At 51.5% G+C, this 26,231-nt stretch overlaps 1 protein-coding gene across 1 annotated transcript; it reads right to left on the bottom strand.

Moving 5' to 3' along the window:
- Positions 1-587: 587 nt before the first annotated feature.
- Positions 588-18,564, bottom strand: LOC119102716 (uncharacterized). The gene is made up of 11 exons (XM_037226174.1): positions 18,427-18,564; positions 16,534-16,668; positions 16,227-16,344; positions 15,597-15,695; positions 15,113-15,213; positions 14,587-14,731; positions 13,601-13,753; positions 9,419-9,522; positions 7,028-7,199; positions 1,023-1,162; positions 588-703 (listed from the first exon to the last, which is right to left on the bottom strand). Exons 1-11 carry the CDS (start codon positions 18,562-18,564, stop codon positions 611-613), a joined length of 1,398 nt encoding a protein of 465 aa, XP_037082069.1. The 3' UTR covers positions 588-610.
- Positions 18,565-26,231: the final 7,667 nt, after the last annotated feature.

Genomic DNA, 26,231 nt, shown 5'->3' with positions numbered 1-26,231 from the left:
CACAGCATTTTTACAGCAACCGATATCCCGCATGGAAACAGAAAAGGCTCTGGGTCAGGGTGACGCCGTGTGCACCGACGGTGGTCAGACGAGGCTGTGGCGGCGGCGGGCGGAGCCAGCGGCGCGAGCTCAGGCTGCCCTCCAGCCGCGCCCACACACACCACGTTAGAGCCATCCCCCGGCGAGGCTTGCTTGCTCGGCCCTCCGGCATCACCCGCTCACCCTTGGGGGTCGCTGCTGGCCATCTCTCGCAACTCGAACACTGCTCGCCATTCGCTTAGTCATCTGACGTCACTGGCTTCTCTATCGGACGCCACCTCACACATCCGGCACACCCGTTGGCCTCCCCGCCGACGGTCAGCCGGCCATCGGCTCGTCGCCGACGACGCGGATCTCCAGTCGCTCGCCGTTCTCGTCGACCAGGTATCCCTTGCCGTTCATCACCTGCTCGAGCACCTCCTGCGGAAGGCTGATGTGCTCGGTGCCGTCGGCCGTGCCGACCAGCGCCTGGCCGCGCGCCGCGCCCGACTGCGGCGACAGCGTGTCAGCCACCACCGCTTCCACGGCCGCGTCCACGGCTGCGCCTGGATCCACCGGGCGGCGGCGCTTCTTACCGCGGCCCCGGCCTGTGGCCGGCGGCGGTGCGGCGGCCGCCAGCAGCTCGGACGGGTCCAGCTGCCAGGCCATGTTGACACCGCGCGTCCTGTTGGCGCGGCGGGGACGACGTCAGGCATGGGCGCCGGAGCCGTTCCCGGCGTGCCGGCACAGCGTAGTGTGCAGCAGATACAGGGGTTACCCGCGACTGTCGGGCGCGACCACAACACATCCAGCCGCACGCCATGGCCACAGAAAAAAAAATGTAAGGAGCACAATGCAAAACAGTGAACCATCTAATCTAATCCATCTAATCCATCATTGTCGCCTTGGAGTCCATCTACAACTCAAATGCGACAATCCTTAAAACGCCTGCACATCCATTCCTTGAACAGCGCTACGACATACAAATGCACGAGCACACTTACTTTTCCTCCAGCTCCTTCGCGGAGAGCAGTGGGAGACCTTGGGCCATGAGGAAGGTGTAGTTCTCCTTGCCGACCTCGGCTAACAGCTCGCCGCACTCCAGTACCGCCTCGTCTTGGGCCGTCAGCTGCTTCCGCTTGTCCTGCCGATAGCCGAGCGGACCGAGTGCGTCACGCCCAGTCGCGCCCCACGGTAGCTTCACTTGATATGAATATCTGGATCGCATACAGCTGCGTGGAAAGCTAGGTGCGGTCCAGACAAATTGAAAAACGCCCAGACGCCTGACAGCGATATGCAGCTATCACTCCACAGTCTTTGCTGTCCTAGCCGTCCTTGACGCGCATGATCAGATGGCAAAATTGTCGACAGAGAGGGATAGACCGATGAAACGCGGGAGTGGCGTGTCAATACCATGGATCATGATAGCAAATAATGCGACACTTAAAACACTTCCTTGGGGTATTCAACCCATTTGCAAAAACGAATTTGAAAGATGATGGCCGTTTCTTATGCAAAACAGATGTTGCGACAGAGTTTTGCAAAAAGACGCCTGTAGGGCCACGGATGCCGTGTTTAAAGAGTTTGACTGGAAGTCCATGACACCAGGTTGACTCGTAAGCCCTCTCAAATCAAAGAAAATGGCACCTAAATGGCGACCCTGTTTAAAAGCAGCGCGCACAGCAGTGTTAAAACGTGGTCCATCGTGCAGCGGCTTTTCCTAAAACCACATTGACATTGTTCAAGGTGCGTTTGCCTCCTAAGTATCACAACAATCTCAAGTTCATCATCTTCCCCATCAATTACATAACCGTGAGGGTAACAGAAATAAGCCTGTAATCCAGCAGATCTAGTCCCGTGTTACTCAGTTTAAAGAGCCACTACCGTAGCATTCCGCCAGTCTACCGAGAAATGACCTCTTATCCATAACAAGTTAAAACTACCCAACAGGGACTCCAACGCACGAGGAGATAATTTAACATCTCGTGGATGTGATCGAAACCTTCCACCACGCTCCGCCAAGTCGAAATGGTTGCTTGGAATTCATTCGTAGTGAATGGCAAATTGTAACTACGCCCCCCGGACGTTAACAAATCACGGCAATTGACTCGGCGCGTACTCTATGGGGCAAACATTATATCCTATCGTTCCCTGCTCGGCAGCGATCCGCTGGCGCCCACGTGATCGCATTGGCCACATCGATGGGCTGTACATCTTGGCCACGTGAACGCAACAATGGTAGCGGGGTGGAAGAAAAATAGCCTGAAGTTTGTTTGATCTGTGACCACAGCTGAGATGGCGGGGTGAACCTGCTTAGTTTGCTAACGTATTCCCTCCAGGAAACACACTTCGCCTCGCGAATGGTGCGCCTTGCTGCCGCTCTAGCATTGAGGAATATCATCAGAGTTGACCAAGTGCTGCTGTGATCGAAAGCCCTGAAGGCGCGTCGGCGTGCACGAATAGCAGTTCAACATCCCTCTATCCGCGAAGGGGACTGGGGTGCGCCGCGGTGCCCCATTGGTTTTGGGAACGCATCCAAGAGCGACGTTTAAAAGCAGGGACGTTAAGACATCAGCAGACGCAGGTTATGTAAGTGGATCAGCTGGAAACACAGCGTCTTTCAGCCGAGTTTCGAACCCACACCAGTCAACTTTTCTAAATTCCATCTCTGAGGCCGAGGCCTGACAACGGATCCATCCTGGTACCTTAGCCGAACAGGAAAGAGATCACTGTCCATGGGATCGTATGCGACATGCCAAGTATATCACGGTGTAGGCTATGGGCTCAAAATACTTAGGCCAATGGCGGACATCCGGCCCGAGGGCAGTTGCAACGTGTGTCCCGAACCACAGAATTGAAAAAGGCGCAATGATTCTTGGCGGATGAAGTGTGCACATAGGCGTCCAGGCATGTTTGTGTGGTCGCAACCATAAACGGTGTGATGAGCGTCAAAATCACCCAAAATCGTGACGGCTGGAGGGAGACCAAACATTAAACGGCCGAGTTCCGCCACAGAAGACTCCACTTCAGGTAGCACATACGGCGAACACACCATAAGTCGATTGTTGAAATTGACTCGAGCTGCCACAGCCTGGAGGGTTGTGTCGGGTACCAGGTGATGGGCAGCCACGCTGTAGTGAACAGCTAAAAGAACAAAAGTGCTAGAAGTGCGATTGTTCGTCTTTACGGAATACTGAATAGCCTTTGACTGTCCAATGTGAATCCGGCCGTAGTTTCGTTTCATGCAGACACACCACCACTGGACAGGGGACGTTTACAATAACTTGGAGATCCTGTGCACGAGTTCTCGCGCCCCTGCAGTTGCATCGTAAAAACATTGTCAGGGAACTAAAGCAAAGGGGTGCAACTTATGCTTTTAGTGCTCCTCTAAAAACGCTTGTCAAGGGACGTTTTAAAAGAGATGAAAACCGTTCTCGAAGGCCGCGGTCACGATGTACCAGAACTCGCACCAGCAGTCAAACTCAGCTTTACTGTTGCGCTCCGCGTACCCGACGCAACAGAACAAAGTCAAATTCTTGGCCGGACCCAAGGGCCGCTGCCCTCTGACGGTAAGATCGGTCCGCATGGACCGCGCCGCTCTGGACGGAGATGCCGCTGGAGAAGTAGTGGTCCGGGGTGGCAGCGGATGATGGGACGGAACACCCATCGTTGGATGCCGCGGGGCGTCTGATGGAGCCCCGACTGTCTTCTAGGAAGTGGGACTACCTCCCCCGTGGGAGCAGGCCAGAGGCCCGCGCCCGACAGCCAATTGGCTGCCTTTGCCCTCTCCCGCTCCTGAAGGCGTGCACGCTTGGCCTCGCGCGCACGTCTCCCCGCCTCATGGCACTCAAGGCCATCCAGAGTTCGTCCCATCACCTCCATAGTGCTGTAGGGTGTGATGCTCCTGGAGAGGACGGCTGCGAAGCCGATGACCGCATGCTTACTGGCAAAGACCGGGATGTTCGGCCACGGCGGACTACGGCCCACTCACTGCCTCCCGCTGGTGTGGGGTCAGGCGGCAATGCAATGATTGGCGAGCTGGCCTGTGCCTCAGAGGTGCGCAAGGTGCTAACGAGACGGAGGACGACGGTGTTGTCGATGTTGTGGCGAGCACCTGAGGCGCTGGTTGCAGCCGACAGCCCGAACGTTATAAGTAGTTTAATGAATTGCGTTCCAGCCATCTGATTTAAGGAGATTTTGTGTGCGACAGAAACCTTGGCTGCTGTGGCATACGATATCTTAAGGTGACTCAGTTCAACAGATCCTTCGCTTCACGAAATGAGATGTCTTTCGTAGTTTTCAGTGCGATGATCTTCTCTCCGGCGTACGCCGGGCACACACGATCGAAAGCAGAGTAGGGTTTTCTGGTTTTACCACAGTTCACTCTCCACGGGCTTGCTGCAGTGCACTGATCACTCGGGTGCTCCGGAGAAAGCACACTTACCACATGCTGGGTCGTTATGGCAGAAGTCTCTTGCATGTCCAAACATCTGACACTTAAAACACATCACGGGAATTCTGAATAAAAAGCCGCACCTTCACCTTCACAAAGTGAGCTGGAATCGCTTTTCAACTAGGGTGGGAGTGGACAATTCCATCGCAAAAAGACCGTACCGGAGTGAAAAATACAATTCACAAATTGGAACTTGTAAGTGAGAAATGCTCCAGAAAACAAATACATACATTTCAAGTTGACATAGACGTAACATAATTATGACAACCTTGTTTTTGTTTTTAACATCTTAGCTCATTTCACTTAAAAAGAATGCATTAAAAAGTAATTTCATAAACAGTGTAATGAGCACCAAAAAGTACGTACCACCAATATTTTGATGCCGCACTTTGCAGCTCCCTTTCACAAGATTTTTAATACAAGACAGACCAAAACAATTCAACAACAAAAAATGCGAAAATTCAAGAAGCATAAAGCATTCAAACAAAAAAGTCATGGACTTGCACATCAACACACCACCAAATCAAACAACCAACAGACATACCTCTCATTGATGTTAAGATGAGATCAGGGAATACAAATATTACGCCACTGTTTTTCGCAAAATACCAATGTCTATTTCCGTGAAAGAAGCCTAAATAACCCTAACTTAGAGAACCCTTACCTTATCTCATCCTGTCTAATCTATTTGTATTACAGCAGCATCTGTGAGTCACCAATTCTTGTAAAACTCCAACTGTCACATGCCATGCACTTAACCAGCTTAACCTAACCTCGATTAACCCATATGTTGAGCAACCTTGATGGTTTTAAGTGAGCTCGGTTTTCAATGAACATCTATAGACTTCTGAAAGGGAAATATGGGTTTCATATGTGTGGTCAGACAATATCACATTGGGAGTGAAAATGCAACAGAATATGGGGACAAGAAGCGAAGACATCCTCATAGCATGTCCTTCGCTTCGCTTTACACCGCAAGTGGGCAATTCTAGGGCGCTGCCTTCACACAGCGTACCCTTACTTCAGATGGCATGTCAGGACGGTTAAAACTCAGTACGATGCTGTTCGTGGGGACCAACTCCGCACCCCTACGCACCGTGATGCAGGCGAGCGTCTGTCAGCCCGAACTCAGCGAAGCCCGTCGACTATTTTCTCATCACTGACATCTTTCAGGTCAAAACAGTTGATGATGCTTTTTGATGAGTTCTTCGTTTTATGAGCCTCCACAGTCATCGCAACCGACACGCCTTCTTCCCTTCCGCATCCCGAACACAGCACACAAACCCATCCGAAGTCATGGCCCGTTTCGCCTCCTCTCCGTTCTGAAACTCGACCTCGATCCCACCACCCTCGCGCTTTTCGCATCGGTCGAAACCTTTCCAAACCCATTCCGCCTTTGAAAGGGCGAAATACACACCCATTCGGCCTTTGAAAGGGCGACAGGGACGACAGCGCCTTCTCGGTGCTTCGAAAATTCAGGATTCGAGGGGTGGGCGTTGACACACTACCACCTGTAGTCCCAGCTCGCCCTTCTTTCGGGGTGCGGGTGTTTTTGGGGATTGACGTTGTCATGCACGTAAGGTTTAGGCGTTCGGCACCGGGGCCTCCCACCCACCACGGAACCCAACTGGGGGACGGCCAAACACTCCAATCGGGAGATGGTGACTGCCAGGGCTACTCCGGTGCTACACGGGGCGGGCGACGCCTCCCACACGCCCATGTGTAACCGGGGAGACCCCTCCCCGTGCTAACCGCGGTTCAGCGCCGTCGCCCCTTGACCCCTTAAGCCGCTGCGCGCGACCAAGCGCCCCAAGCGGAGACCTGCACGGAGCACCCAGCCGCAGCGCGAGCGGCAAGCCGCTAGACCCGTGTGGAGCCCCACTGGATCCCCGCGCCCCCGAATATCCTCGCCAAAGTTGAGTGATGGGACGCGCTGTGGCTGCCCGCACGTCGTGCCCCCTCAGCTAGCAGGATCCGATCAACGCGGGGACGCGGGCGAAGGGGCACGGCACCCCGACAAAACGAGGATGAGGAGGTGGTGAGAGGGCCGGATGCGGAAATGCGGGTGATGAGGAAGGGAGGTGGCGGGATACGAAGCAGGGGCTCACATGCCGGCGGGGTCGCTAGGTCCTGAAATGAACAGCTTGCACTGTCCGTCCATTACCGGAGCTGGGACCCCAGGGGGCGCTACTCTCCTACACCGGCCGAAGCTGGTGCCCCCGTTGGGGGGGGGGGGGGGGGGGGGCGTGTGTACGTGTTTGCGCCCGTGCGTGCCGTGCGTGCGTGTAAAGCTAACATATTAAAACGTTGCTTAATGAAAGAGGCAATGCTGCCTACTCATCTAACACATTGCCCATGCTGACGAGAGAATGGAGAGGGTTCTTTTGAATCATTACAATGTGGAGGCTCAAGAAACAGGCATTTTACGTGAATACACGACGGATACCGCTATCTTCTATGCATCTAACTCAGCACAGTCATTTTTCGGTGGGCCAATGTTGCTAGAAGGCACACCCAAGCGATGCGAATCTCCCAAATCGCGGAAGTCCGGCCCACCTTGTCCAGCAGCCCAATTAGAATGCTGGGGCGTGTTGCCCAGGATGCTGGTTTCCAGATCCTTCAACTTCTTCTCCAGCAGAGAGTTCTCATTTTTCAGCCGCGCGATCTTGGCCTGGTCCTTGGTAGCCTCCACGCTGAAGTAATCAACCGCCCGCCGCAGCTCGGCCCCCTGACGAAAAGGCCCGCGGCATGACCAATCAACGTCTGAAAACACGCTCCTGCCCAGCCCTAGTACGCCAGTCACTGGCGCACTGCGGTACATCGCGCTGGGTACCTGTCCCAGCCCTATTACACCGTCAGCTGGCGCACCGCGGTCCATCGCGCCGAGTACCTGCCAAGCCCCAGTACACCAGCCACTGGCGCACCGCAGCACATCGCGCTGGGTACCTGCCCAGACCCAGTACACCAGCCACTGGCGCACCGCGGTACATAGCGCTGGGTCACGCCAGCCAGCCTTCTCGAGCAGGCATGATGTGACAGCATTCAACATGCGTGCGACTGTGCAGTTCCATATCAAATATAACACGTAGTGACCTGTCCTTCGGTGTCGACGAAAGCAATGTTGCAGGGTCTCAGGATTCCTGACAGCTTAAGCTATACATGCATGTCGACAATTTTACCAAATCGGGTTTAAAAATAAATAGATAATATTCAATAAGAAATTAAATCAATCTGGCTTTACAAAATACTAAATATAGGTTTACAAGAAAATTTCACTAGAAGTTGGGGCCGGCGCGACGTAACCAAAAACCCTCACTAGTACGTTGCTTGCAGATATATCAGACATAATGTTATTTAAGCGCGCATCTGAAGGCAGGTCAGCCCTTGTTGACACGAGTGACTTATAGCAGACCCTTCACACGAAAGTTTTGCCCATTTCTGCTGTCATCTGGCCACGACTTTTCAAACCACGCCGTTTGATCGCAGCTTTCTACAGCAGAACTCTTGACTACGGTTGCCGTCATCATGATCATTATCATGTATCCATTACGAACCGTTCAATATACGTATATGACGTTACGTTTGATGCGAACCAATGGGCTTCATGCATTACGACAAAAAAGACGGCGCAGCGATGACAAAATACACTAGGGGGCGTAAAAGCACTCCACATAGGCAAACACTGCTCTCTGTGCAACATTGGTAAATTCAACGCATGAACACAGCACGGCTGTGGGAAGCCATGACGGCCATTACAGTCAACGGACCCGAAAGCACCAATAAACAAACAAAAAAAAGCCATGACGACCGGCGGTGGGCGGCCCAAGAACGACACCGTGCAATACGGCAGTCCTTCCAGCTGTCTAATTCGGAAAGCGGACACCCCAATGCGGTGGCCACCGCCGACGTCGTGGCGTGCTGAGGAACAGCAGCATGAGGGGCGGGCGGGACTCCAAGACCGATGACGTGTGGTCCCGGTCCCCTGGCCAGCCAGCGCTCGCGTCCATGCCCACGCCGCGAAATTCACCTTTTGCACTTGGCTGGGATAGCACGCAACAGCTACGCCCCGGAATGAGGCAGCGCATGACAGTGAGGGAAAACGTTAGCTCCGATAAGGAGTTTGCCGGTCGCGAAATGGTGACGAATCCAATACGAACATGGAGCAAAACAGGATGTAATTACACAATTTGACTAATTCGGACGTGCGACTACCAGCACAGGGTACCGTCGAAGCTGAACGCTCAGAATCTTCACGGAAGGCTAGGGGCGATATGCAAATGGAACTGTTAAAATGAGTGTGCTCTTTTTCAGAATGTCCATGCCGCGCACGACGTTTCCATACCGTGAGGCCTCGTCCTGAAACCGCTTGCCGCCAGCCGTTGGGGCTTCGGGAGCAGTGCAGTGCTCATGTCGAGACTTGACACGCGACATCGTGGAAAGTTAGTGCCTCTGTGCACTTTTCTTACGTTATAAGTATGTCCATCAAGACAGCATCATTATGTGTACCGCGTTCCACGCACCCCACGGACTTAAATGAAAAAATCAGCTATCCATGTAAAGAGCAATTTATGCTGAACACATGATAATGAGATGATGGTCAACATGGCGGTGGTCACGGTCAGATTTCTGCTGCAGTGCGCCGCAACCACGTGGCGCGATTTCAAAACTCGTTGATAGATGGTAGCAGGATCGACAGACATTCTGTGTGCAGGGTCTGCGAATAGTCGCTCGTGTGCAGACGCTGTCTTGTCAGACACGTATTGTGATGATGATGATGATTGGGGTTTTAGGGCGCGTCGACTTTTAGGGTCATTTTGCGCCCAGACACGTATTGTGGACACATACCCCGCCAATCATCGTTATCGGCTCCCACTCTGCACCCGGTACCCCGACCCACTGTCCGCGGCAGTGCCGTTATTTCAGGACTATTTGTCTCCCCAAACTTACCACGTTCTGCAGATCACGCTGTTTGGCCTGTAGAATCACCAGGTCGCGGTTGATTTTCTGCGTTTTCAAGGTCGTCTGAATGTTCACACGAGCCTGGGTAAACTCTGCAACGGACGTGACACGGGAACGGATGTGCAAGGCTGAAAATAATAACTTAATCGACTTATCATGAAAATCCTCTTCCTCATAAGATACAGGATCAAAGGGAGTGATCAACATTTGTATGGGGTATTTATCTGAACTAACCATCCTGGCGACCATTGCGTACAGTTCAAAACTCTGTTCTTGAAGGGAATATCCCCCTTTTTTGTACTCCTCACTTACTGTTACACCCTATGCGTACGATCTGATCCTCAATACCAGTTTTCTCAAACAACCTCCGAATAGCTGAAAACTTCAACTTGACGTAGCCGAAGCCGCACGAGCAATTCCATTTGACTTCCTGCTCACCACAATGAAAGTAATGATTCCATTTGTCTTCCTTTTCCGACGTGTGTGTTCCGTAATGTTGGCAACATCTTAAGAGTGTCCAAATGTTTGCGTAATGAATGCCACGAAAGCCTGAAACAGTCTATTTAGAAACTAAGGCATACGAACACGAAGCTTTCATTCCGCGAATCCAACGAAACTTTATACTATGGCTTTGATTTCTCCCCTATGGCGTCTAACCTTACAGGCTCTATTCGAGGCGCACTTAAGGTTTTCAGAATGGGATCATCACGTGATCCATATGACGCAATGGTTCAAACGTCAACCAATGCGCTTCTCGGTGACACACCCTTGCCCGGTGGGCCAATCACAAACCTTTTATTAGCACCAATGGAGTGCTTACGTATATTTGTTTCCAGGTCGCCAGGAACTTTTTCCTAAATCCTCCTACGGGTATTGGCTGCATCTTGCGGTTTAAGAAATTTACATAGTTTTGCTGAGGTCACATCGAACACGACTACCTGTCGCACAGGGACCTTGATTTTGGTGGTAAATTCGAGGTGGTGGACGGAACGATTGTCGTGCCGTGCATGCATGTGTACCGGGTAACACCTTAACACCTGTATTGTCCGCAGATGACCGCGTAGCTGTCTACGTAAATATTTAACACACTGCTATTAATGTAAAATTAGAATGGGCAGCTTTTTACGTAGAACACACGCCCAAATCCGAAATCATCATTACCATCACGGGCGAATGGTTTATGACGTCTTCATCTTGGCTTTTTTGGCCTATCAATCCTCATAGTACTGGTGTAAATGAAACTTATGAGACTTATCTGGTGCAGATTGAGCCACTTATGTTGGGCTCAGTTTTTCAAAAAAGCCCATCTAAACCCCAATCCACCAAAAAATGCATCCCCTTCACCAGAACCCCTAAAACATCGCTGCACTGAATTTCATGTTTGGGTATAAATGCATTGCAGGTCAAGATGCAGCTTACTTTCAATCATTTTGTTACGTGTGAGAAAGGCTTTTGAAGTCTGAATGTGTTTGAATGTGCAGAACTCAGACCAGGCCGAAATGCACTTAGCTTTCACATTATTTTTGTGTGTGAAAAGCTGTAGACGTATAGCTGTGAGAAAAAACTCTTGCAACATCTAATGCCTAAGAATAAAGGTTGTGTTGAAATTGGTAATGACTGTGCACCAGGGCACAGGAGCTATGTTCAAGTTGGGGGCCTAAGCCCCAAAATGCCAAAGTTGGCCCCTGAAATAAGATGGTGCCCCCCACCCCCACCACCAAGCCAGACAGTCAGTAATGGGTGCTCTACAGGTCAGCATGGCCCCATAGGATCAGAATGGGCTCTCTGCAGGACAAAGTATGCCTTGTGCAGTTAACAATGGGCCATGTACAGGTTAGAATGGGCCCACCCACTACAGGTAGGAAATGGACCTCCAAAAGTGGGCTCCATAGACCAAAATGGGCTCTCTACAGTACTGAAAGAGCCATCTACAGGCTAGCCTGGGACGTCCATAGTCCACAATATGCCCTCTGCATGCCAGAATGGACATTCCACAGGCCTAGAATGGGCCCTCTAAGGGCTAGAATGTGCCCTTTTTCAAGCCAGAATGGCCCCCCTATATGTCAGAACGTGCTCTGTCCAATTACTAATGGGCCAACTGCTAGTCAGAATGGGGCATCTACAGGCCAGAATGGGCACTGCAAGTCGATATTGGGCCCTCTATAAGTCTAAATGGGCCCCAGTACAAGCCCAAATGGGTCCATCACATATGGCAACAGGTCCTCCACAGGGCAGAATGTGCCAGAATATCCCGACTACAGGCCAGAAATTCCATAGACTCACAAATACATACACATTCTTCTACAGGCCATAAATTCCATAGACCTACAAATACACAGACATTCTTCTACAGGACAGATATTCCATAGACCCAGGGTAACTTATGAGGGTCAGGCCAACATCAAAACCACCCTGTTTTATCACTCCAGAGCATGCTGGATGAGGGCATTTTTAGTATTGACTTTTAATTTGCTAACAGGAACCACATTACTCGTCGTTCATGAACTTCTACAAGGCCAGTACTAGGTCACAAACCTAAAATGACCCAGGTCAACATTCTGTTTTCAAGAACATACTGCCTTGCCTAATCCTTGATGCTCATTCAAATGCAAAAATCAAAGCAGTCTCGCAAGATTTTGGTTACCGCGACCTTCGAAAGGTGAAACAATGTCACTGAACTTCAATGAGGACAGGTGACCTTCTGCTTAGAACAGGTCGCTAGGTTCATGGTGGTTGCATGAGGTCCTGAGGGCACTTGGACACCATTGTGGAGTTTGACCTTGTCCGACCTTATTTGGCCCAACGTCATCACCTAGGAACCGTAAATTTTGACGCACGTGAGTTCACGTACAGGCCAACACACCCTGTGAATTTGGTGTCTCTAGCTCTCTTAGTTTCTGAGATCTCAGGGGGTTAAGTGGACCCCCACCGACAAAGAGCACTGAACCCGCCATCCGGGCGCGTGTTAAGGTAATTTGACATGCATCTGGGTTAATCTGATATATCTTGTTCTTTGCGAAGTCCCAGTATGTCTAATCTTACACGACACGACTAATTTTAAACATTCTGTATCATAATTGATCGTGCGATGACTCGGTTACTGCACAGCGAGTCGGTTTTAAACAGTGTGACATAGGCTATCGGCTGTTGATTTCTGCCTAAGTGACTGGTCAAGGTGTTCTCAAGGTGTGCTAATGTTTGAGGTGATAATCTCGTTATTTTTCAACAGAGATCATCTGGATTGTTGTTGTATGATTGACAATTAGCTGCAAATAGATAATTGTGCTACGTTACGGGCATGTGTGCTACTTCTGGTATTTTTATGTGCTGTAAATAGCTCGCTTCGTACACTTATGATGCAAACCTTGCGTTAGTTCTGGTACACTCCATTGTGGTCAGGTACAGTCATGCAAATTAGTGCACGCTTGTAATGGAAATTGTATAATTTACCCGGCTACTAACTGGTAAAACTGAAACTCAGTGCGCCGAAAACGAGACAGAGGTGTTGACTGCGGGGTGTTGTACATTGTATTAGGGTGTTGGCAGTGTTATTCGCTTTGGCGTTAGGTTTTTGCTCGAATAAATTCAAGCTATGTAAGGGGAATTTATAATATACTGTTAGCTGCGAAGTGATGCCTACTGCCCTCCAGGCACTCAGTAGTTACTTCTTACAAAGCGTGTTGTGACCCATGTTGGGGTGGGCTCGAGTGCCTCGCGTGCTTGTTATCTCCCCCTGACGCGTATGGCTTGCAGCCGGTGGTAACGCCCGTGCTTAAGCTCGGCGACGCCATAGGACGGCACGAGGCGTGCCAAGCATTGCAATACTTGAACTTACGCCACGCGATCCGATGGTAGGGATCATGCCTCGCACAAAATGTACCGATTGGCGTGAGCTTGTGATGCCAGAAATCCATCCATTCAAAAACTGGGGATTCTATTTTTTAATTTTTGCACTTGGCCACTGGTGGCATTTACCAGCGGCCCTTCGACGTTGCGTGTACCCGTCTGCTGCGGCCAATAGTTGTCTAAGCACGTTTCTGTGGGGGTTAAGAATGGCAGGCCCCATCCATCCCACGGCCAGTAATCGGTGATGGCAGTGGCTACCAAACGGTTGGGGGCCAGCGGCGGGCTGCTGGTCATCCCCGTCAGCAGCGGCTGCCAAGGACTCACGTGTCGGCCGGGTGGCGGCGGACAGCTTGCGGGCGCGCTCGTTGTCGAAGTCGTCGCCAGCCGTCGGGTCGTAGTCGGGGTCGTCGGCGTCGACGGCGGTCGGCGGCTGGCCCTCGACGGTGACGTGCCGCGCCCCGGTAAGGCGCACCATCGCTGCGACAGGGTCGCGGTACGTTAGCGCCCGGCCGACCTCGACGCCCATACACCGCCGAGCCCGTGCGCCCCGATGAGGCGCACCATCGCTGCGACAGGGTCACGGCACGTTAGCGCCCGGCCGACCTCGACGCCCATACACCGCCGAGCCCGTGCGCCCCGGTGAGGCGCACCATCGCTGCGACAGGGTCACGGCATGTTAGCGCCCGGCCGACCTCGACGTCCATACACCGCCGAGCCCGTCCGTCAGCAGCTGGTGCCGTCAGCGCCCGACCGACCTCGGCGCCCACACATCGCCCAGTCCGTCCGCCGGCGGCTGGTGCTGTCAGCACCCGATCCTACCGTCCCGTCCCAGTCTGTCGGATGTCCTGGCCAGCCCACCTCCCGTCCCAGTCTATCGGCTGTCCTGGCCAGCCCACCTCCCGTCCCAGTCTATCGGCTGTCCTGGCCAGCCCACCTCCCGTCCCAGTCCATCGGCTGTCCTGGCCAGCCCACCTCCCGTCCCAGTCTATCGGCTGTCCTGGCCAGCCCACCTCCCGTCCCAGTCTGTCGGCTGTCCTGGCCAGCCCACCTCCCGTCCCAGTCTGTCGGCTGTCCTGGCCAGCCCACCTCCCGTCCCAGTCTATCGGCTGTCCTGGCCAGCCCACCTCCCGTCCCAGTCTATCGGCTGTCCTGGCCAGCCCACCTCCCGTCCCAGTCTGCCGGCTGTCCTGGCCAGCCCACCTCCCGTCTCAGTCTGCCGGCTGTCCTGGTCTGCCCACCCCCCGTCCAAGTCTGTCGGCTGTCCTGCCCCGGCCGCCGCCCGTCCCAGTCCCGCCGGCGGCCTCACATACGTGGCTTGGGCAGCAGCGGGCGGCCCCTGCCACGTGACGAGCTGACGGTGGCGGCCCGGGCCGGCGTGAGCGCCGCCGCCGCTGTCGTCGGCCTGGCCGTGATCAGCGCGTCATACTTGGACTTGCCCTGCTTGCCGTGCGAGCTCTGCGGGTGAGGGAGACACCAGCGGTCAGGGTCGGCTTCGAGCAGGGGCGAGTGGCAACCCTGAGCCCGCGATCAGTCGGCGAGTCAGAAAACAACGAACAGTTCGATAAGCCAAGAACATGATGCACAGCTCCACCACAAACGCGAAATCTCAGTACGGATGAGGAAAAAAATTAATACACAATAAACATTTTGATGGCTCAAAGCGCACCGCAAAAGCACAGTGCTTGCCCCCAGTGAATTTATGATGAAGCCACAGCCGAAAAATGGCATGGATCGTAAAGTGCACAGACATGTCAACTGATATACAAAGAGAACAGCGCGTCTACGTGCCAGTGAGTACGACCGATGTGGGGCGGCGGCGGGTCGCCTGGTACTCACGGGCGTAATGTCTCCCTGTGCCTCGGATCGAAGACGGGTCTCCACCCAGGAGATGGCCTGACGCCGCGCCATGCGTAGCCGCCGGATATGCTCTTCGGGACCTGGCGGCGGCGGCGGCGCGGGGGTGATGCGGCCTACCGGCGCCCGACCCCGCACGGCCACCGCCCCTGGTTCGCCCCGCGCGGCCAGGGGCGGCGCCGGCAGACGACACACAGCGTACGCAGGCTGTCACACCGCTGCACCAGAGACAGGCGTACGAGACGAGCGGACGTGGCGCACGATCACAACTCCAGCGGCGCTCGCACTCCCCGCAACAGCCGCTTCACAGCCAAAGCCCAGATTTCGGGCAACGTGGCATCTCAATCTATAAAAAAGGTGAACCGCCGAATCAACACTGCGTCTCTCCATGGTTTATTGCTCGCCTTCGGCACATCCACCTTCAGCGTTCTGCCGCTTACACGGGGCTGCCGACTTTTGACCTTACCTCCGGCGCTAGTCTCATCCACCTTCTTGGTGACGGCCTCCTTGATCTTTACCAGCTCCATAAATGTCAGGTCATTGTGCGACGGGGTAGGCTCCGAATCTGGAAGACACCGGAGCACCCAGTAAGTCACCACGGCGGCAGCCAGACAAAGACTACAACATGCTGCTGTGGGGGTATAATGGCCGAGTGGTTAGCTCCTTGGACTCGCACGGGGGGGCCCAGGTTCGAATTCTGGTTGTACCATGGCTTTTGAGGGCTGATATGGCCAATGCAGTCACTGGCGCTTGACTTGACTTGACTTGACTTGACTTGACGTGAGCCGCGTCCCCTTTTTAGAATGAGAAAAACACACCGCGGTACAATCTCTCAGCGACATTCAGAGAACGTTCATGTTAATATAAGGCAGGCATATTGCAGTAGCAGCGTAGCGTCCACAATGCAGAAGCAATGGGCACCGCGCCAGCGACTCAATCTGCCACACATGACAGAGTCGTCATATAGCCGGCCGTCATCCAACAAATCAAGTGAGGATATTTGAGACGGTTCTTATGGCTTGGCCAGAGCACCGCACCACTGCACGGAGCCCGCTCGTTCGAGGACCTGACGGCGGGCAGCGGCCGTCCTTCTCACCCGATTCGTCGGTGTTCTGTATAACCAGTCTGTCGCGCACCACCACCAGCCGCACGCGCCGCTCGGGCAGCTCCAGCACCTCGATGGGGCCGTTGTGGCGCGCCGCCGACCGGCCCGCCTGCAGGTATGTGACGCCCGGCCGGGCGCCGGGGCCCGCCGCCGGCCGGCCGCGGCCCGGAGAGCCCCGGCCCCTTCCGCGACCGCGCGCCCGACCGCGGCCGCGAGAGCGCGAGCCGCGCGGCCGACCGCGCGTCACGCCGCGGCTCGGGCCGGGTCCGCCGGTGGCGCGCGAACGTCGGTCGCTGGCCGTGGTGAGGTACGGTCGCCCGTAGCTGCTGTCGTTCTCGCCGGCCGTCGGCACCTCCCAGTCGAGGTCATCCCGGTCGCCCGGGTCCTCCAGCTCGTGCTCCTCCACCTCCAGCTTGACGAAGTCGGTGACGATCTCGGCGCGCGGCGCCACGTCGCCGTCACCGTCCAGCCTGGCGGGCGGCGCGTCCATCAGTGCCAGTCGGCACAGGCAGGGCCAGCAGCCCCTGGCCATCATCCATGTCATCATCATCCATCATCCATACGGCCCATGTCTGCGGTTTTCATTTAAAAAAGCGCAACATCTAATCAGCAATGCCGGTGGAACTCAGTGCCAAGATAATGCCTTTTAAGAATCGTATTGACGAAATACGCATCCAAGCTCCGAAAAGGAATACGCTTTAGTTTAACGCACCATCAGCCGTGATTAAATGTTTACCAAGCATGACTCCATTTCACCCAGATCCGGCTGGTTGTTGGACGGAAACCTCCATAAGCTGTGTCATATAATATAACTTGTTTGTCACTGCCAAATGTTGTGTGGTCATGACCTCTCTCCGCGCCGCCCGGATCTGACCGGCAACCATTGCCTGAAATTTGGGCGTCTCTTGGTGTTTTGACCCTAAGACGTATTGCTCTCCATAACTGTATATTGGAAATAGTATAAAAATTGTTCTCTGTGAACAACAGGAGATGCAAATAGGCTGTTCCTGAAACTTCGACAGCATCGCGTGCCGCACTCACACGGCTAAACGAGGGATACTGCTTGCGAGTTTCTGCCGAATCTTTTATCATATCACATACATTTCCTTTCAATGCACTCAGTGCCCAGGTCCGTTACTGCTCACCAGCACACGTTTAATACACCCGCCGTCCACCAACGACACTCACGCGCTCAGACGCCGGACTACGAGCGCCGCGCTCAGAACAACAACCGCCTCTCCTGACGGGGCGGATCGCTAGGGAGAAGAGAAAGAACAGAGGACATCTCGTTTACGTCATAATCCAACGTTTCTGGATTGCACGTGAAAATAATTGTAGCACGTTAAATATGTACATGAAAACATATGCTTCACTAACATATGCCTACAAATACTGCGTGAATTGATCATATATTGGTTAAAATTATGTTCAATTCTTTTAAATGCTGCCTTGATTACATTTAAATGTCAAGCTACTACAAATGGCGATTGTTTAAAAGGTATTAAAGTGACGCCAAACACCATCCTAAACACTCGCTTGGGCACGCGGAAATCCACGGCTACTCAAGCATCTGGCTCTTGGGGAGGATTAAGCATTGGAGAGAAGGCATGTTCTCCACCAAGAAACCTGAGCTTAATAGGGTATGAAAACGCATGCAAGGGGCATTAAATAAAGGCATGCACTTTTCTCTATCGATCTACAGAGCGTCGCCATCAAATTATGGTACGAGCGTAAAGCTGAAGGATATTTTGTTGTTCTCTGTTGAGCAGACCGTTCGGTTAGGAATTAAATTATTTACGTTTTTTTTTTAGATTTTCCTTTTACTTAAGCCAGGTTATGACAATGAATAATTTCTTTAAAAAAATAATGAAGGCCCTAGAAAAGCAATACCAAAGCTGATCAATAACTGACGGCAGCTGTCGTTGAAGACTGTTTCCCTGCCCGCACCAGTTCTGTAGCCTCCCGACGCCTTTTTAAAGACCCGCGTGCGGGAGCTGCGCCGGGCGGTGAAAGTGGGATTGGTCGGACATGTAGATAAAGACAACATATAAACTCAGTCCCCCGCCCCCCGGCCCCGGCCCCGGCCCCGGACCGCCGCTGACCTGCCGAGCGCGCGGCGCTGTTCAGACGTGATGGATGACACTTGGACGGCGTCAGCGGCCGACAGCACGTCGTCGCAGCGGCGCATCACGGGCCGCAGGTGGGCGCTGAGCGCGGTCTCCACCAGGCCGAACTCGTCGTCGCCCGGCGGCGAGCCCCCCGAGGCGTCCGACACGTCCAGCGTCGTCTGTTCCTGATCAGCGCTGCCGCTCAGCGCCGCCGCCAGCATCGGCGCCCGCTCCGTCGCCGCCTGCTCGCTGGAGCCGGCGGCGGGAGGCTCCGGCTCCGGCGCGGATCCCGACTCCGGCTCCGAGTCCGTCCCCATGGCTGCCGGCGACGACGGCGGGTCTGCCTTCCCGTCCGGCGAATGGACGCATGTTTATGGGACGGGAGAGTGATAAGAGGCTTGGGTACACGCTAGACGGAGGCGACGCACTAGTTTAGGGAGACGGCCTGACCCGTCATACGTGACCTTGGAATGCACAGGGGCAGAGCTGACCAACACACACACACCACGCACGCACGCACGCACGCACGCACGCACGCACGCACGCACGCACGCACGCACGCACCGCACGCACGCACGCACGCACGCACGCACGCACGCACGCACGCACGCACGCACGCACGCACACACACACACACACACACACACACACACACACACACACACACACACACACACACACACACACACACACACACACACACACACACACACACACACACACACACACACAATCAGGTTTTCAAAGAAAACGTTTCAAAATGTATTCCTCGATTCAGTGTCGTAGCACAGCGCATGGGGCTTATGGCGTCGTGTCCAGCAGCGGCTTAAAAGGATCTGCTTAACCGAGAGAGGCTTCCCCAGCTAAAGGGCCCCTAAGCTCGGCTTACCACTTCCTGGGCGAAATCCTGGTTACATGGCGGACTCAATTTGGCACGTTAAAAACAGGTGAAACCATTGTATCACCCAGACATCGGTCAGGACAACATTCGGATGTCACTCATAAAGTTAAAAATACCTTGACTATCATCCATATCCGCAAAACGCTCGAAGCTTCCAGTCCTGCAAAAAAAGAGTCATGATCAGATGATCGAAACGATCAGAATGATCGGTTTCTGTACTCGGCTTTTTCATCTCCAACTCTGAAACGATCTTTCAACGCAAATCAGAGCCATTCGTAGAACTGCCGTCCATTGACAAAAAAGGCCTAGGTGTCGTCAGGTTAAATTGTCCCAGAAGAACATTTCCAGATACCGTTGAAATAAACATGCTGATATTATTTGAAAGGATTTTTTAAAAAAATAAGCTGAATTTTTCTCAAACGTTGCCTATTCATCAGATGCAGATCTCAAGATGTATTTCTTCGAACGACGTCAAACCATATGAACAACTTCCATTTCCAAAACATGGCACTTACGCCTTTATAGCTTGGGACGGCAAAGATGTCCTTGATACAGCGCAATTCGCAGGGACAACCGTCCAATCACTGAGTAGTGTGTGCCATCGGGCTTTATATTCTTAGAGCACGGTGAGCCAATGGAACTTGGTGCGCAATGACAACTAAATACAACAAATATTTTTTCCCCAGATCGATCAGGAACTCAGGCTGCGCAAGCCGATTTTAAGTCGTCCCTATTAATTATGCATTATTGACAGCGAGAGTGCTGCCACCTAACAGCAAGAAAATCCAGCTGAAAGGCGTAATTAGGTTAGTTGTTTCGCAGTGCATGATGCATGATGGAATCAGCAAGAATAATTCATAAAAGCCTTCTCACTTGTTTCATAGCGCAGTACGTAGATATCAGGTAACCATCGAAAATATGACACAGGGCTGTCCTTTCGCAACATTACTGAGAGCCCAGAGAGTGTCCTGAAATCGCTTTTTACTTAGGTGAAGGAGAGATCTCACCACTAAAGAAGAGGTCGAAACATTAAAATTTCCGACATGTCACATGTGCGACATGTAACGACACAAAAATTGGTTGAAACAAACAAAATCTGACTGATTGCTAATTGTTTCCTGTCGCTTCCTTTTTAAGGTCTAATCACCATACTGCTGGTCTAGTACCCTGCTCAAGTACATGCGTTTCCCAATTCCACACCTCCTCGCCATTCACTGTCCACTAAAGACCATGTTGTTACAGTATGATAGTAAATCGTGATAATAAGCAACGTTTGTTTTATCTGAGTTGGTAGAAAATATACATCAGATGCCAGGCGGTCTCTAGGAACCCGAGCTAGCTGTTTAGAGTCCCCCCCCCCCCCCCCAACTCAGCTCCCAGCCCAGCTGATAAGAGTACATCATACACCGGAAACCATGTTGCCCCGATCTCAACTCCGCAGACAATGAACACAACAATTTTTCACAGCGTGGCATGGCGTTGAGGGGCTCTGGGCCTGCCAACAAGATTTCTTATTAAATATACGTAGAACGAGTTAAATATATCCGATGGGTGTTGCTCATCCCTCCCCCTCCTCCCCGACAGATCCTACCAAAACACTTCCACAACGGATGGATAGCGATGTGGCACACCTTTATTATCGGACAGGTGTTGAGACCGAAGCTGTCGGATCACTGTTTCCGACCACACCTAGCAAAAACGGCGACGGCGACGCAGTTTGGATGGCAATGAAAACCAGATAGTAATTCTGACCCTGATTCGCGGTTTTTAATAGCATGGACTGATAGGGGGGGGGGGGGGGGGATGCGACTCCCTGCCGTTCCTAAACTAAAAAAGGTGGAGCCTCGAGAAAAAAATTACAGTGCATTGTTCTATACGAGATCTAGCGGCTGACAATAACTGCGCGTCCCTAGGCTACACACTGTCACTAATACGCCAGGTCAAAGGTAAGATTTTCTCAACATTAACAGATTTGTTCGGCTTTACATGTTCTTATGCACAGGGCCATGCCTCCTGGCGACGCAAAACTTCAACAGGCGTATGTATTGTCCAATTCTGAATACAATGGAATGTAATCTGTCTCGAGCGTACGCATCTGATAAAGGGTTCAGTCGATGCGACAGTGTCGGCCCACCGCGCCAGACCGCGCAATGGTAGGTTGCCGGCCTCCGCCCACACCGGCAGTAGATCGCCAGGCAAGGCTCCCAAACTACCGTCGCTCCCAAGAAACCCGAAATTCAAGGGACACGTTTATGGCGCCAGAACACGCGCAATAGATAACACAGAAGGTATCGAAATTTCGGTGCGATTGCACAGCATACCCGACAGGTACCACAAGAAAAACCTAATGGGGTGGTTCACAAGACCCCCTCTCCCCCCCCCCCCCTATGAAGGCTAGGGTTTATGTATCAAATAATTCAAGGCTCACTTAAAACGCTACTCGATGGCCGATTATTTTCAACAAGCACAGGCAGGAATTCCTGGGAGAGTCATACGTTGAACACCGTATGGTGACCGTGGGTGTGACTTTCAGGGGGGGGGGGGGGCGGATCATATCCTGCAATGAGGCTTAGGTCACACTAAAAAGGTTAATGTTTTAACAGCAAGCCTCGACAATGAATAACGAACGGAGTGACAATTCAGTTACAAATATCTGCCAAATGATCTTTGGGTGTACGTGAACATTGCTAAATTGCAGATGGTACCATGTGATGTGTTTTAAATTGACCTGGGTGAATCCAGTAATAAGTGTGCTGAAAAAAACTTGTTCTCACCTCATACTGACCCCCATTGCCCCATATAAGGAAAATCAAGACAAGGATTGATAAGCAAACCCAGGATCATGCCACCAAAGTTTAGGAAGTTGGATTTTGATTACCTGAGGAATGCACGTTTTTACAATTCCCCGCTGAAATTACTTCTTTCTGACATGTGTATGCCGTCGCATTCCAGTTAAAGGGAGTGTGTTTAGCCAAGTTGAAATTTTTAACCGTGCATGTAGGATGGCAGGGAATTTTAAATTGAAGGTTTTGTTGCTATTGGTTTCTACTAATTCGCCTCCACTGACGAGATCTAGTCACAACCCCCAAGATTGCTTTGATTTGTATGGAAGAGCGAAGTTATCGGGTAGCCCCCAAGCAATATTCACTACTAAACACATCGACATCATTGGGAAGGCAACGTTAATTCTAGCCAATGGCTTTTCAAGGATGTCGCTTGTCAGCGTTGACAGCAGTTTGCGAGCGCAGCGATGGTGGCGCCCGATATGTTAATGTTTGTTTTTTTTACATTTAGCTGAGGGCTGTGGTTGCACGGGTTTGGCCGTGTGGTAAGGCTGGTCAGTTGATACGCGCCGCAATTAATTCATATTGACCTGCTTTATAGTGAGATGAGGCACAAGTATTGTGTCGTGTCAATCGGCTGCACTAGGCTCTATGAAAATACGATTGTTGTACGTTGTTTTGGCAGCGTCTGTAGGCGGCTCCAATGCCTATACCCTGATATAAATGACCGCATTTCGAATGCACGTGCACCGAATTCAGTGTTCGAAATAGCAGGACACATGCGCTGTTATTGTTGCTGCGATGTCGCTGGTACACTAGACATGCTCAGGATATCATATTTTTCCGTCTCGAATTACGCAAGGGCCTCCAAGTGCGTACCGCACTATACCGCCAGCGCTCTCCCTATCACTAAAGCGCGGTTACTCACCACATGCATTCGTCCCTTTCCTATCCAATGATTGGTTCATTTTTGGCGGTGTAATTGCGCAAGACCCAACGCACATTTAAGCGCCAAAATTAACCATAGGTAGTTGCAAAACCGCCCTTGGCGTGAATTTGGAGAATAGAAAACATTAGAAACACTCCCTTTAATCTCTACAATCCCGGTCCTCCCCATTGCAGAGATGTGGTTATGCCCGGAACTCAGACTACACACAATGATATACAAAGTGTCACCGCTAGTCACAGCTGTTACCCAACATCCACTGCGAGATTATGCTTAGTTTGGCACCATCATACACGTACGGCAAAAGCCAGCTATAGCATTACAGACCTTTTCGGCTTCCACCACACTCATTTTCGCAGCCACACAGATGTCGGTTGCGACGAGAAACACAGCAACGTCAACGTAAACCAGTGAACATAATCGCAGTGAGCAACCGCCTATGTGCTACCTCCAAGGGCTACATCCACGTGCTGTCACGTATCAGACCACTGGAACAAGGTGAATGGAGTTGAGACAAACACAAGCATGAACTCGCATCTCTCCTAAGCTACCTTTATGATCAATCATCTTCATTGTGGTAATAGCTGATGACGTTTGTGACGCAGAAGCTTTCCGCGCAGGCAGATTCGGATTCCAAAATGTGGATGCCGTAATATAACGGTGTTAAACATAATGGGCAATTAATGTTTATTGAATGGAAACGAAATATTTTGGATCCAAAACGCAAGCGTAAGCATGTAACAGTCTCAAATGGAATTTCTAGACGATAAATACAGTGAAGACACCCTCAAATTTAAAATAGGTGCCTGCTTGTGTTCGAGACGGTTTGTGTACTGTTCGGGTGTTTTAGCAAGACATAGCTGAAAAAGAAAAGAACGTGGCCATAAATTGTCAATGGTGTAGTTTTAAATCAAAATAATCATTTCCGTACTGATGTAGAACCTGGAAGGCAACAATTCGCAACGACGACACGTTTCAACACCATCCAAAAATATTACATTTTTGAGCCATTTCACGGCAACTGAAAGGTAAAAAAAACCCATGAGATGTGAGGACAAGGCATCAGACTTTCCGAAAGTAGTGATGCAAAGCACAAGCCATGTTTTGAAAATGGGGAAAACCTAAGGCGGGTTTGAGTGGGCCTATCCCGACGTTATTTCTGCTCGCCAGTTCTTGGAAGACACCGATATTTCTATTAATCTGGCAGTCACTGTGAGGGCTTCATTTTGCTGGCGTTACAATTGCTACGCACTGAACACAAACGCAGGCTGTTCGTAAGCCACCAAATACAGGACTATCTCCAGGTCGGGGAATGCCAAGGGGAGGGTAAGTGCCGCGCGAATGCTGGGGTTTCATGTTCGCCACATCTACTGCTTTGTGCTTCGATGCTTGCCCCGTGCACGCCTATGTTTAAGTGTCATGCAACCTGGCGACCCAGTGAAAGTCCTTTTATTTCCGTGAAATTGATGCTCTCTGTCTATCAAAAGGGGATGTTTGCAATATTTTAGCGCAGCGTCTCCAGGCATATCTTTTCCGCTTGGAGACGACTATTGTCGACAGAAAATGGGCACAACAATGGGGAACCCATGCGCTCCTTATCCCTCTGGCGATGACAATTTTTTGAACCAATTCGGCACAAAGGCCCTGGCCGCCAGCCCATTAAAACCAACTTTCCTAGCTAGATTCATCGATGGAATATGGACGCACTGACAGTGCACCCTTGAATATTTTTTTTTGAGTTCATGAACATTCAGCATCCGAATTTAGCTTTTACGTTGGAGAATACACGTGACAGAAAGGGGTTCATAGTTCGATGCACTGATGCGGACGGAACAGAAGGAACACACAACGCACATCGTCAGAAGTGGAGCTGTTTATCAAGCCAACTATCTCCGGTAAAATTATACCTGTGGATCTGCGCATCCAACTTCCACTATCTGAATGTAATTCGTGCATGTTCCATACAGCTCTTAACAACTCATTTAGCTGTGAAAAGGAAAGGAACAGCATAAAACAAAAATGAACTTTGCTGTTGGCCAGTGGATATTTTCCGGGACTTTTAAGTATGATGTTGGAAGAGGTGAAAAGATCTAGAGCGCTTGGAGGGATGGGTGGTAGGAGGAGGGAACACTTGCTGTCGGACGACGGGTTCGTTTGAGATAATGAACACATGCGGGTCGCTAAAAATAAAACAGGGACACCCTCTTACGCGACCACTTTTTGGCAACACAAATAAACTCAGGCTCACATCCCGGGAAGTATGGACCCTATACTCCTCAAAGTGCAGTAAAGACCTAAGTCATCTACACAGCACAGGACCATTCAGACAGGTAAATAAGTGAGTCTAGTGTCTAGTGTAAAAATAAGTCTTATAAAACGGCTCACCACGGCCGATTATGCGAATGCGACGAGCGCCTTAATGTGTGATGCGTGCTAGCTTACAATCGTTTACGTGCATGAGCGCTGCCTGACGCGTGATGCTGCATGCCTATTTAACTTAACTCGTTTGCATGTATAAATGATGCGTGATACGTGATGCATGCCTAGTTGAATTCGCTTGAAAGTTTGGGTGAAGCGTAGTGCGTAGTGCCGGTTTATTTGAATTCGGTTGCATGCGCACGTATTATTCGCGTACTCTTAATATTAGATGAGCACTGTATCGCGGCAGTAATGGCCATCAATTGGTCCTTGTTTCATCCCCTCAATGTTGGTGATCTGTAAAAACTGCGTCTGAATGTTCAAAAAAGGGCTGCATTATCGAGAAGGATCGGCGGGCAATTCTGAATTTATTACTGATATTTGTTTCGATAGAGCCATGCTGCTACAATATCAACGCATCTTTCTCTCCATTTTCCTGGTTATTCTGCGAGGCATAAATCCATTACTACTGTCTTATACATGAGTGACTACTACATCGACAAGACGACCAGCGACAAACATCTGGAAGTGTACGCAACTTCGTCAGGGCCTGACTGCTTTACTGTTCCGGACATGTCAATAAACGTTCGCCTTAAACATGTTTTAATTTATGTGGAACATTTTACATGGCTGGGTGCTTGTTTTACCGGGTGCTGAAAGTGCCTCGTGACAGGACGTTGGGAATGCATGACTGTAACATGGTGCCGAAGACCGAAATGTTTGTACATCCACTTGCCTGGCTCCCCATCCAGCAGCACCCACACTTTATTTCAAATTCGGAAGACCAAAGACAAAACATAATTTCGGGTAGTCCGAACGAACAAGTGTATGATGGTGCTA

The sequence above is a fragment of the Pollicipes pollicipes genome, unplaced genomic scaffold, assembly GCF_011947565.3.
Source record: "Pollicipes pollicipes isolate AB1234 unplaced genomic scaffold, Ppol_2.1 Scaffold_5724;HRSCAF=6776_pilon_pilon_pilon, whole genome shotgun sequence".
In the NCBI taxonomy this organism is placed as follows: Eukaryota; Metazoa; Arthropoda; class Thecostraca; order Pollicipedomorpha; family Pollicipedidae; genus Pollicipes; species Pollicipes pollicipes.
Note: the sequence above shows the minus strand (reverse complement) of the source record. Positions and strands in the feature narration are given on the sequence as shown.